The sequence below is a fragment of the Oryza sativa genome, chromosome 2 (assembly GCF_034140825.1).
Source record: "Oryza sativa Japonica Group chromosome 2, ASM3414082v1".
NCBI classification, from domain to species: domain Eukaryota; kingdom Viridiplantae; phylum Streptophyta; class Magnoliopsida; order Poales; family Poaceae; genus Oryza; species Oryza sativa.
This window is the reverse complement of record NC_089036.1, coordinates 19,833,196-19,845,986: the sequence shown is the minus strand read 5'-3', so window position 1 is coordinate 19,845,986 and position 12,791 is coordinate 19,833,196. Positions and strand designations below refer to the sequence as shown.

General features: G+C 40.2%; 1 protein-coding gene across 1 annotated transcript; it reads left to right on the top strand.

The window, feature by feature from the left end:
- The first annotated feature begins 656 nt into the window (after positions 1-656).
- Positions 657-12,280, top strand: LOC4329532 (1,4-alpha-glucan-branching enzyme 2, chloroplastic/amyloplastic). Its single transcript, XM_015772017.3, has 22 exons — positions 657-1,238; positions 1,393-1,520; positions 1,920-2,131; positions 2,858-2,956; positions 3,044-3,086; positions 3,287-3,346; positions 3,962-4,042; positions 4,127-4,243; positions 4,436-4,519; positions 5,003-5,124; positions 5,450-5,569; positions 6,621-6,750; positions 6,848-6,958; positions 7,099-7,227; positions 8,578-8,681; positions 9,168-9,312; positions 9,767-9,914; positions 10,056-10,156; positions 10,391-10,468; positions 10,970-11,125; positions 11,751-11,825; positions 11,904-12,280. Exons 1-22 carry the CDS (start codon positions 1,088-1,090, stop codon positions 11,985-11,987), a joined length of 2,478 nt encoding a protein of 825 aa, XP_015627503.1. The 5' UTR covers positions 657-1,087; the 3' UTR covers positions 11,988-12,280.
- The last annotated feature ends 511 nt before the right edge of the window (positions 12,281-12,791 follow it).

The following is a 12,791-nucleotide window of genomic DNA, read 5'->3' as shown; positions in this document are numbered from 1 at the left end:
GTGTGCTTGGTTTCATGGGCTGGCCCAACAGAAAAATCGCTCTGCCCAATCCGCTGGACGCACGCGGAGTCGCCAGTCTGCTAGAGGATGTGCTCCATTTTGGCAGCCCATTGTTCACCGCGAGAAAGGATGATGGACCACAGGCTACTAGGCTAGTCAGGTCACGCTTCGCACGAGTGCTTCTCCCTCACGTGCTCCTCAACGTTTACACAGAGGTGACAGAGCAGAACAGAAAAATGAAACAACAGAGCACCGGTGTTGCGTTCTTCCATTCACTGAGAATTTGTTTCGTGTAAGCCTCCTGGGTCCAGCCCAACTCCCATCTTCCCTTTTGTTGTTTTCCCTGGGTAACAAAAAGCGCGACCAAAGAGGACAAGGAAAAACAAAAAGAAGCACAGGAGTAGCAAGTAGCAGGGAGGGAGACGCGACGCAAGCGGCGTTACGGGTCGAGAGGGAAAGCCTCCCCGCCGTTGGTTTCCTTTTCCTCTCCTCTTCCTCCCCAACCCGCGCCGTGCCGCACGGCCCGCGCCACGCCAACTCGATCGGTGGTGACTCCGCCTGCCTCCCCGCGCGCGCGCGCGCCGCTGCCCTCCACCTTCCACCTGGCAGCAGCGGCTGGCATGGCATGGACGCGCTCCTCTCCTCTCCCTTCCCCCGCAACGCAACGCGACGCCCGGGCGCGCACGGGAAACCGACGCTTTCACCGCGAGGGGGGAGGGGAAAAGCCTCGCCCTCCGCCCTCGCCGCCTGACTCGCGTGCGCCGCGGGTTGGACCGACGCGCAACCGCCTCTTCCGCCCCCGTCCCCCCAGTGCACGCATCGCACACCCACCCTCGGGCGGCCTCGCTGCCACTCTCGCGTGAGGGGTTCGCTCCATCAGGACCAGAGCTCCTCCTCCTCGTCCTCTATATAGCGCGGCGCCCTCCGCTCCTCCTAGCTTCAGCACCAGTGCACCCGCACGCGCGCACACCCACACACCGACCACCAGGCAGCGCCTCCTCGCTTTGGCTCTCGCGTGAGGAGGGTTTAGGTGGAAGCAGAGCGCGGGGGTTGCCGGGGGATCCGATCCGGCTGCGGTGCGGGCGAGATGGCGGCGCCGGCGTCTGCGGTTCCCGGGAGCGCGGCGGGGCTACGGGCGGGGGCCGTGCGGTTCCCCGTGCCAGCCGGGGCCCGGAGCTGGCGTGCGGCGGCGGAGCTCCCGACGTCGCGGTCGCTGCTCTCCGGCCGGAGATTCCCCGGTAATGATCCCGCGCCACCTTGTTGTTCTCGTCCGCCGCGACGCGCCACGCGTGCGCCTCGGCTCGACCAGGTGGCGTGCCGTGTCGCGTCGCGCCGCGGGTGCGGTAAATCGTCGTGATCTTCATTTTGGTTTTGCCTGCGTCTCGTGTCCAGGTGCCGTTCGCGTGGGGGGTTCCGGGGGGCGCGTGGCCGTGCGCGCGGCGGGCGCGTCAGGGGAGGTGATGATCCCCGAGGGCGAGAGCGACGGGATGCCGGTTTCAGCAGGTTCAGACGATCTGCAGGTGCGTGATCATGATTCATCCTGCCTTGACAATACTATTGCTACATATCTAACAGCATTTTGCATGTCATGTTTGAAAATGGAGACATGTTCTTGTGCAGTGCTACCTTACGAGATCATATACATTTCACGCAGTCCACGTCTTGAGACGTGTTGATTTCTGTTTGTGACGGGATTATGATATATTCAGTGATTCAGTCCTTTTTTATGTACTTAGTCCATACTAGTTGTCTGCGTGCATAATGATAATATGATCTAGGTCTAGAGCACCCTATATGAGGCCTCAAAGGGCACACCATATGCGTAGGATTGATCTAGAGTCTTGCTTGTTGTCGCTCATTCCGTTCAGTTGTCATTATGTTTTACTTCTGAACATTTTATCTCTTGTACATTGTTGTAGTTGCCAGCCTTAGATGATGAATTAAGCACGGAGGTTGGAGCTGAAGTTGAGATTGAGTCATCTGGAGCAAGTGACGTTGAAGGCGTGAAGAGAGTGGTTGAAGAATTAGCTGCTGAGCAGAAACCACGAGTTGTCCCACCAACAGGAGATGGGCAAAAAATATTCCAGATGGACTCTATGCTTAATGGCTATAAGTACCATCTTGAATATCGGTATGGCTTTCCGCCCTTCTTTATAGATCACATAGTTTCATTAGGTTATGTTTTTATTATTCTCCATCTGTTCAGTCTTTCACAAGATGTATGCAAATAACTACTTACGTGTCACAGCTGATGAGACTCTTGAAGTTTTATCTTTAGTCCTGCATATATACTCTGATCTGTTCTCAAATGGAAGTTGTTTTAGAAATCATTCAGTCATGCTTTAAAATTTAACAAGAGTCCTAAACTACTAATGTGCGAAAAAAAAATAGATTTACCATTATAAGAATTTTTAAGTCAACATATAGTTAGAAAAAAAAAGTTAATGGTCAAATGAGTATATTGGACATACATAGTAAATAGTACTAATAATACATAGATAGTACTCTTCACAGTGGTTCTGGGTTGGGGCGGTACTGCAAACCAAACAAAAGAGTGATAGGATGGCGTCAGAACTAAGAAATGCAATATTAATTTTGCAAATATTTAATCTGAAAGTTATCTATGATGTAAAATACATAATGGGTTTTAGACCTTGCTGACGTCTGTCAACTGGACAACAACTTTATTTCCTTTCTTTTATATCATTGTTATACTCCCTCTGTCCTAGAAAAAACAACTTTCGTACGTGAACTTGGAAAGTTGATTTATTTTATGATGGAGGGAGCATAGATGAAGTCAATATGCCCATGCTAACTCTACTAGAAACCTGATTATGCTTTAATTGATTGAATACAGATATAGCCTATATAGGAGACTGCGTTCAGACATTGATCAGTATGAAGGAGGACTGGAAACATTTTCTCGCGGTTATGAGAAGTTTGGATTTAATCACAGGTATAGTTTCTTTTACATTGTAACCGCACATCACTTCTCTGGGTGTAACAAAATAACTCAGTGATATTCATCCTTCTTCCCATGTAGTGCTGAAGGTGTCACTTATCGAGAATGGGCTCCCGGGGCACATGTATGTTCTTTTGATAGTCTCACCATTTACCTAAAATGCTACATTATTAGTTCCATATTTCTAGTACATGTAGATATAATTACCATGCCATATATTCTGAGATATTCCAGATTGTATGGAATTTATAATTCTCAGATGAACAACTTGTCAATGTACTTGACTAGACGTTGTTAAGAACTAATTTTTGCTTCCAATTGCAGTCTGCAGCATTAGTAGGTGACTTCAACAATTGGAATCCAAATGCAGACCGCATGAGCAAAGTAAGCCCACAGGCTCACAAATATGCCCTTCCTTTCTTCAAAAATATTTTGTTTACATTTCTTTAACTAATTTATTTGGTTATAGCATTGGTTTCATCTATACTCTAGAGTTGAGCTAGTGATATATCATGCGAACGCATGTATAGCGCAGTGGTAAACCTGACTCGAACCTGGATTTTCGCACAAAAAAAATTAAATCCCTCCTTGCAAATGCTGGCAGAAGCGTGCTCCCCATGTGAGGTTGAGCAATCCCGGTTGTGCGATGCGTTCAGGGGTGGGGTTCTCAACTTAGCTTCATGCTGCGGGCCATCTTAACCCGCCGATTGAGTTTTTATATATATATATCATGCACACTCTTATATGTTATTGACTGTTGCCATGAGTTAACTGTTAGTTATCGGTTTTGATGCTACTGTAGTGGTAGTACATTAATGTTGTGTATGTTACATGTACATTCTTTAGTACCTAGATGTATTTTGCAGTTTTTGTGGACTTGATAGGAGAAGATGAGTAGCTTGAGGTTGTAACTAATAATGCATGGACCTAGTGTTGTAATTCCATATGATTGGTAAGTTGGTAGTTACCGATGCTCATATCTAATGCAACTGTTTCCAGAATGAGTTTGGTGTTTGGGAGATTTTTCTGCCTAACAATGCTGATGGCTCATCTCCTATTCCACATGGCTCACGTGTAAAGGTAATTCCTTATCCTGCTTGGCCAGTGTTTTAGCTCTGGGCCTGTGAGCATCTCCCTGTATCAAGCATGCCTTTTGTCATCTAGGTGCGAATGGAAACTCCATCTGGTATAAAGGATTCTATTCCTGCCTGGATCAAGTACTCTGTGCAGGCCGCAGGAGAAATCCCATACAATGGAATATATTATGATCCTCCTGAAGAGGTACCTCCCCCCCCCCCCCCCAACACGTGCACACGCCATTTGAATATGTTCTTGTTCCTTGAAAAAAGTGCTTCATTTGTACTTGTGAATACTTCTGTAATGTCCTTGGACTCTTGGAAATTTCTCTTTTTGTTGGCATCTTTAGATTGTTCTTTTTATCTAGTTATTAAAATGTTTTATATGACTATGCAGGAGAAGTACATATTCAAGCATCCTCAACCTAAAAGACCAAAGTCATTGCGGATATACGAAACTCATGTTGGAATGAGTAGCACGGTAATGCATCTTTTCTTTTAATTACTAGCCATATACAGTTCAAGTTAACTTACATTCTAGAATTATATTAAAGTGCTGTTAGCCTTAATTTTTATAACTGTCTACTTCTAAGCAGTGATAAGTTGTTACAAGTTTCCTCTGTAATAATATATTAATACAATCAGCACATTTTTTGCACATTCGTCAACAATTAGCCGTTTATATAACCTTTGCTGGATGGTTGATTCAAATATGATGTTTTGAAACAAATTACTGATATTTACACTGATATAATTTTTGATTTATGTTTTCTGCTAACATAGGGTATATTTAATTAATCTATGTTTGTATTTCTTACAAACGGGTACGGTTATTATTACATAATAAAAAATAGCGAATAACACCATGCCTACCATTTGTATACATTTTTTTTTGGGCGTCTGTTGGTAATTTATGATTTTCCTGTACTATGCTGGCTGGTATTAATTTTAATATTGCAATCAGGAGCCAAAGATCAACACGTATGCAAACTTTAGGGATGAGGTGCTTCCAAGAATCAAAAAGCTTGGATACAATGCAGTGCAAATAATGGCAATTCAAGAGCATGCATATTATGGAAGCTTTGGGTGATCAAATTACATATTGCTGGATTTATTTCTTGTCTTTGCAGTTTACATATATATGCTTTTAGACTTTATCTTTCATCTTCCTTGTTCCCTTTGTATAATGTGATAAACTGCTTCATCTTTCTTATCATCTTTATCTTCCTTTTATACTCATGAAACAATGCTGTTACTGACCCCTTTTGTTTCCCCTTTTGTTTTGGTACAATTGAACTGTAACAAATGACATTCGCCACCTTTTGAATGAATGGCTATTGAGATAATTTTCAATTGTCAATTAAGACTTTTATTATGGGTGAGCAATGCAGATTTTTTACTTTTGTTTCAGGTACCATGTCACCAATTTCTTTGCACCAAGTAGTCGTTTCGGGACCCCAGAAGATTTAAAGTCATTGATTGATAAAGCTCATGAGCTTGGTTTAGTTGTGCTCATGGATGTTGTTCACAGGTAATTAATTACTCCCTCTGCTCATTTTTATAAGGCATATTTTAATTTTAGAAAGTATTTATGACTGAAATTTGACAATTAATTTCTCATAAAATATATTTATCATAGCTATAAAACCAATATAATGTGAAAATACTTTGAGGTATGAATCTAGTGGTATATGTTTTATACTCTAAATATACTTGTATATCAACTAATTATTGGTCAAAATCTTTCGAGTTTGACTTTCTGAAATCAAAATATGCGTTATAAAAGTGAACAGAATGAGTATTTGTTAACTGGTCTTTCATATCTAAGTTAGTAAGGCGTGGCCACAGAGATAAAAGAAAGTCCTTATAATATAGAAGAAGGCTGTGGTGGTAAGTCTGCCATTATACCACCACCTCTTGAGTTTGTGGGATCTTCTGTGGATAAATAGATCATTTATGCATGTGGCTAGGCTGTTTGTGGATTAATGTTTGGTTCCAAATTGCTTACAAATTACAATTTTTTTCCTGAGAAGTTCATGCATAGTTCATTTCATTTTTATGATATTTTTTAAAAAAAATCCACTTCTACTCATGGGTATTTAGCTAACGGTATGATTCTCTGTTCTATAAAAAAAAAGTACATCTAGCCCTCATGTTGGTGAACCCTAATTATGACTAATCTACAACCGTAGATCTTCTCTCTTTTATGCAACATGTTTAACTTGAATTATTGCAGTATAAGAGTTTTCACAATTTAAATTGGCTAGCATTCGAGTTTATCTTAGGATGGGAAGAAAATGAATTAAACAGTTTCATTCATATTTTCTATTCAATTATTGAATTTGAGAATTCAAATTAATATTTTATTCGTGACATCTTTTGTTGGCTTTCTGGTGGACAACAACTAGAACTAATTTACATGCCAAAATTTGTCAATCACCATGGCCCAAAGTTTAGCTCATTGGCCTCTGGGTTCTAAGCCCTTTTGGTTTCAAATATTAACCTTTGTGTTGATTTACTAAGTCCCCTTTTAGCTGCATACCTAATAGCTTTACCTTTGCCCCTTTTTTTTCCTTTTGCAGCCATGCGTCAAATAATACCCTAGATGGGTTGAACGGTTTTGATGGTACAGATACGCATTACTTTCATAGTGGTTCACGCGGCCATCATTGGATGTGGGATTCTCGCCTTTTCAACTATGGGAATTGGGAAGTAAGGAACACGTTAATCGCTACTTCCCTTTACAAAGTATCATTATTCATATGCATTAATCTCTATTGTGTTTGCCAACATTTTTATCCTTATACAGGTTCTAAGATTTCTACTATCCAATGCAAGATGGTGGCTCGAGGAGTATAAGTTTGATGGTTTCAGATTTGACGGTGTAACCTCAATGATGTACACTCATCATGGATTACAAGTATATTGCTTCGTTTTCATTACTTTATCTTCACTACCTTCTTAATTATGATGGGGTCAAACCTAGCAGTTGCTATCTGTTACAATTTCATATTTATTTGCGTCATAACCTTTATCTTATGATTCCACCCTCTATTTTAGGTAGCATTTACGGGGAACTACAGTGAATACTTTGGATTTGCCACTGATGCTGATGCAGTAGTTTACTTGATGCTGGTAAATGATTTAATTCATGGACTTTATCCTGAGGCCATAACCATCGGTGAAGATGTAAGTGCTGACTATATTTGTCTTTATGTACTCATTTCTTTAGCATGCATTTATAGCAATATTTTGGCATCTAGACATGCTTAAGTAAGAAGTTGAAAGCTTGCACTGCATATTACGCTAATGTCAGTTTTGCCTTCTCTAGTTCATAATGTTGTATACCCAAAGCTTAGCTTTCCAATCTTAGTGTTACATATTTACTATTAACCCCATCTTGATAGTTGATCAAATTATGTCGCTGGTTCAAGAAATTGTTTTCCTTGGGCTTAGAAAACAGCAAGGAGTAATGATAGTTACCAAAGATTAGTGACCACCTGGTCTCTAGTACAGAAGTTGACCATCAATGTTATACGAGTATGTTAGTAAAGAATTATACAAATGTATTGTTATGAAAAAAATTCGTGACGAATATAATGGCACCATTTGCATGTGAATAACCTGATTGTTTTTATATATTATTCTGAGTTAGAGAAGTTTGAAATATGAACGCGTGCATTCTAAAAATTTACATATTTCTGAACAAAAAGAGTACATTTTTTCTGTAAAAAAAGAGAGTATAATTGTGTCCTCAAAAACAGCTGTGCATGTTCCATGGTGCCATACTGTCATAACCTTTTCTTCTCTTGGGAAATCCAGCCTCCCTGGAAGTTTGTGAAGTACAAAAAGCAAGTTATACAGTAGCTCTGTATGGTCTACATTTTTTTTTGGGAATACGCAAAATGCGTATCTTTTGTATTAAGATCGGGAAAAGTTGTTAGAACAGGCACAGCAACTATGTACAGGGAGAAAGGAAGAAAAATGGGTGTGGGAAACATATAGTAATATCTCGCGGAACAATTTGATGACCAAATGCTCCACCTAGATGCGCGCTCCTGCCTCCCTCCAGGGCGCGGCCTCCGATGCCACTAGCTCCGCTATCTCCTGCATGGTCTTGCATTGACCATTGAAAACCCGGTTTTTCCACTCCTTTTGTATCGTCCAGGCCACCAGGATATGATGATGGTGTCAAACCCTCATCTTTGGGCCGCTATGATTTTGTCTCGGCTGTCGCACCACCATACGAGGAAGGGCTGCTCATTTGATGGGAAGCAATGGGATTGGCCAATGCCGCATAGAACTGTCCACCATAGCTGTAGTGTTTCTGGACATTGGATTAGAAGGTGGTCAATTGACTCCACACTTTGATCACAGAAGACACACTTCTGCAGACCACTTGCTCAGCCTGTCGCCTGTATGGTCTAGAGTTGCAATAGTAGTAACAATACTCTAAATCCCATACGTAAACCTAACTCTATTGCAAAAGATAACTTAATTTCAACTGTTCTGTGGTTAAATGGCATATAACTACTTCAGGTCAGTGGAATGCCTACATTTGCCCTTCCTGTTCAAGATGGTGGGGTTGGTTTTGATTATCGCCTTCATATGGCTGTTCCTGACAAATGGATTGAACTCCTCAAGTAAGTGTTTCAAATTTTGGTTAATAGAAATACTAATTACATATCTAATGAACATAAACTGTTTTCTTGTGTTAAATTCTTTTTTGTATACATTGGTTTCCTTGACCATGATATCTCTATTTCTCTTCTGAAGTTAATTGGCATAACTCCTGCCCTTGATTTTTTTTTAAAAAAAAAAAAGATCACTCATATATAGGGTTATAGGCATTTACCAATGTGATGTGCTGGATTTGGTCATATGAACAGTGGTCGTGTGAGTTCCATTATTAGTATAAAATAAGATGCAACTACCAACTTATAGAGTTTGACTTGGCAACGTTACATTTTTAATGCTCCTTTATTATGTGGTATAAAAATGCCCATGCTCATCGTATCTCACTTTTTTGTCAGCTGTTTAGCTTTTATTTAGAAACTGGGAAAGATTGTTATTTTGTATCCTTTAATTGAAAGATGTGGTGCCAGAGTTTCAATTTTTATTTTACACAGGCAAAGTGATGAATCTTGGAAGATGGGTGATATTGTGCACACACTGACTAACAGAAGGTGGTCAGAGAAGTGTGTTACTTATGCTGAAAGTCATGATCAAGCACTAGTTGGTGACAAAACTATTGCATTCTGGTTGATGGACAAGGTTACCACACATCAATCTCTAGGTTTTAGTGTTTTACTGATTAGGACTGTAACTAATGGCTCTTTAATATATCCTTGATAATTATTTGTACTGATTTTACTCAAATATACTCAATGCATTCATTGTGGATAGTAAGAACGGTATGAAAACCACAGCTAGATCAGTGTTTTAAGTTGGATAGCTTTAGGCTTTCTGCAGTCTACACCCAGTTTTTCTTGTATTAGTTGCAACATGTATTTATGAATTTTCTATTCTTTACTAGTTCTTTGGAAAATGTTATTTCCTTGTTTTAATACTTAAAACATATTTGTGTATCAGTGTATCACCGTACTATTCTTGAGATAATAGAGTTGTTCTTTGAGTTTTAATTGTTGAGAAAATGCATATACATGCAGGATATGTATGAATTTTAATGAATACTGGCATGAGAACCTCACATACTGTACTTATGCAGGATATGTATGATTTTATGGCTCTGGACAGACCGGCAACACCTAGCATTGATCGTGGAATAGCATTGCATAAAATGATTAGACTTATCACAATGGGGTTAGGAGGAGAAGGCTATCTTAACTTTATGGGAAATGAGTTCGGACATCCTGGTGAGATTTAATAACAATCACACACCATGTTTGTTTCTTATTTTATATCAACTTCTCATTTGATGACAATGGTTCTTGTCACCTAGTATTTTCTGGGAAACAATTGGCTTAAAGGCCATTGATCTACCTTTTATTTTGCAGAATGGATTGATTTTCCAAGAGCTCCACAAGTACTTCCAAATGGTAAATTCATCCCAGGGAATAACAACAGTTATGATAAATGCCGTCGAAGATTTGACCTGGTAACTTTCTTTGCTCTGTCACCTGATTATTGATGAAAATAAGTTCTGCATTCCCTGGATTCAATTTAGATATCTTTTTACCCCCTTCTGCAGTGTTTTAATCATGAAGGTCCCATTATGACAATTCATCTAATTCATCAATTCCTTTTTATTCACATTAACATTTGTGCGAGGCCAGCAACATTGAACCATGATTTTGTTATGGATCAGTAAGTTTTTTCATTGCTTTGTCAGGGTGATGCGGACTATCTTAGGTATCGTGGCATGCTAGAGTTTGACCGCGCGATGCAGTCTCTCGAGGAAAAATATGGGGTATGTTGTATTTATCACTTATCTTTTTCTGGGGGTTGCACAAATATGAGCCATTATGCTTATGTCCTGTTACTGATACTTGCTATGTCAACTATTTATCCAAAACCACTTGAAATATATGGTGAAATGACGAGCTGCACTTGTGCATTATGCAATTATGTCCAATACTCTTAGGAATAGCTCCCATTGTCATTATCTAGGTGCATCATTATGTTTTCTCATGTCTTCCAATCATTGCAATAGTAATCAATACTGTTAAATAATGGACAGCTTTGTTCGATGCCAATTAAATTATTTTGTCTTGTTTGCATGGGCTATGTGGACAGTAATTTTATATTTTTATTGATGAATAAATGCATTATCAATAATATAATGCATATATTTCCCTTCATAGAATTTCTTTTTTGTATTTATAGGAAAAACTTTGCAAGTAAAATGATGGTTTTGTTTTAACATTGCTCTGACACTGATGGGGGTTTTCTTATGGCTATGTTATTTCAGTTCATGACATCAGACCACCAGTACATATCTCGAAAGCATGAAGAGGATAAGATGATTATATTTGAGAAGGGAGATCTGGTATTTGTGTTCAACTTCCATTGGAGTAACAGCTATTTTGACTACCGTGTTGGTTGTTTAAAGCCAGGGAAATATAAGGTATGCAGCTATTTGTGCATTGCCCGTGATCAATTATAGTTTTTGTTCACTAGGTAAGGCTTTACCGACCTTACTGTTAACCAAGTAGAAAATGGCAAAATGCCAAAAAAATCGGATTTGTATGATTTCTGCCCAAGAATAAAATAGATTGACAACTATGCTTGCATATGCACCCCGGTGGTCAAGGAGTTGCCTTTGTTAGCGATAGTCCTAGGTCTGGATCCTCAAATTGCAACCATTCATTTTTTTTTCCTATTCAGATTAAAAAATATTGAATGTGGACTAAAAAAATTTCATGTTATGTACGTCTCCAATTGTACTGTAACTAATATTTCTCCCTGGGTCTCTGGGATATGTCAAGTGCCATTATTTATTGATTGGTGTTAAATCAGGAATTACGAGCAAAGAAGTTCTTGGTAATCATCAACACTTCATATTTACCTACACTAGTCGTGCCCATTATGTTGACCCTGCCATAGTTTACTCCTTCCATATATTTGAAAATAACCAGTAAAAATTACTCAAAAGTCCTCTAGTCAGTTTTGCAGCGCGTTCATGCTTCTTACAGACGAACTGGATGTGTTGGTTGCTGAACTGCAAAATAATTTATGTTGCTTTCTATCAGGTGGTCTTGGACTCAGATGCTGGACTCTTTGGTGGATTTGGCAGGATCCATCACACTGCAGAGCACTTCACTGCCGTAAGTCTTGCTCAGATGAAATTGCGTACCGTATATTGTGTGCTCTTTATTAACCTCTGTTGTGCTCATTCCTTGCAGGATTGTTCACATGACAACAGGCCCTACTCGTTCTCAGTTTATTCTCCTAGCAGAACCTGCGTTGTCTATGCTCCAGCGGAATGAGAACACCAAGAGGCAGCATGCAAGTGTGTGCGGCTGCTAGTGCGAAGGAGCAAGAAAAACTAGTTGCCAGCAATCTGTGAACGGCTTTCCTAGGTTCTGCTTCGATGAATGCCGGATAGACTAGACAGCTTGCTTTTGTGCTTTGCGCTCCCAATTTGTAGTTTTAGTTTGTGAGGGAAAGAAACGTTTATTTGTAATTATCTATGGCTGTCGAACGGCGACGAAACCATGAACCCCGTATATTTGTTGGTACCGTTCGAACTGCCAGTTATACATAGTTCTGCACTTCTGTACATCTTGTGATGCTTGAATCTTGATGCTTAGTTAATTAGAATCATGTTTATCCTTTCAAAAAGAAAAGTTAGAATCATGTTCGGGGCTTAGCCATCATTAAGCAAAATGCTTTGAGTTCCAGTGATTTCAAGGTGAGATTTTCTAGTAGTCAAAGTTTGTTGGCCATGTCAGCTTCTAAACAGGTCGTGTGGTCCTACTCTGTTCTGCTTATCCTTGACTGCTACTTCATCTTGAGTACTAGCACAGCTACACAAATGTGTGGGATGCTTCATCACAAAGCACCAGCACTCCCATCCCTGAAGGCTGAAGAGACATCTCAGCTTTCCTCTCCGAGATGTTAACCCAATAACAACGCAAGGACATATCAAAATGGAAGAGGAAAACAACTCTCGAGTCTCTGATGCTGCAAGGCCAAGTCAGAGATGGATACACCTGCAGCAAGCAAAATGAAAATGGAAGCAGCAGGCAGGTTGCAACCTGCAGTGCACATGTAGGCATTGGCTCACATGA

Coding starts and splice junctions, on each gene's coding strand:
- LOC4329532 (XM_015772017.3), top strand. CDS start 1,088: ATGGCGGCGCCGGCGTCTGCGGTTCCCGGGAGCGCGGCGGGGCTACGG. Junction 1,239..1,392: donor CTCCGGCCGGAGATTCCCCG/GTAATGATCCCG, acceptor TCTCGTGTCCAG/GTGCCGTTCGCGTGGGGGGT. Junction 3,347..3,961: donor ATGCAGACCGCATGAGCAAA/GTAAGCCCACAG, acceptor AACTGTTTCCAG/AATGAGTTTGGTGTTTGGGA.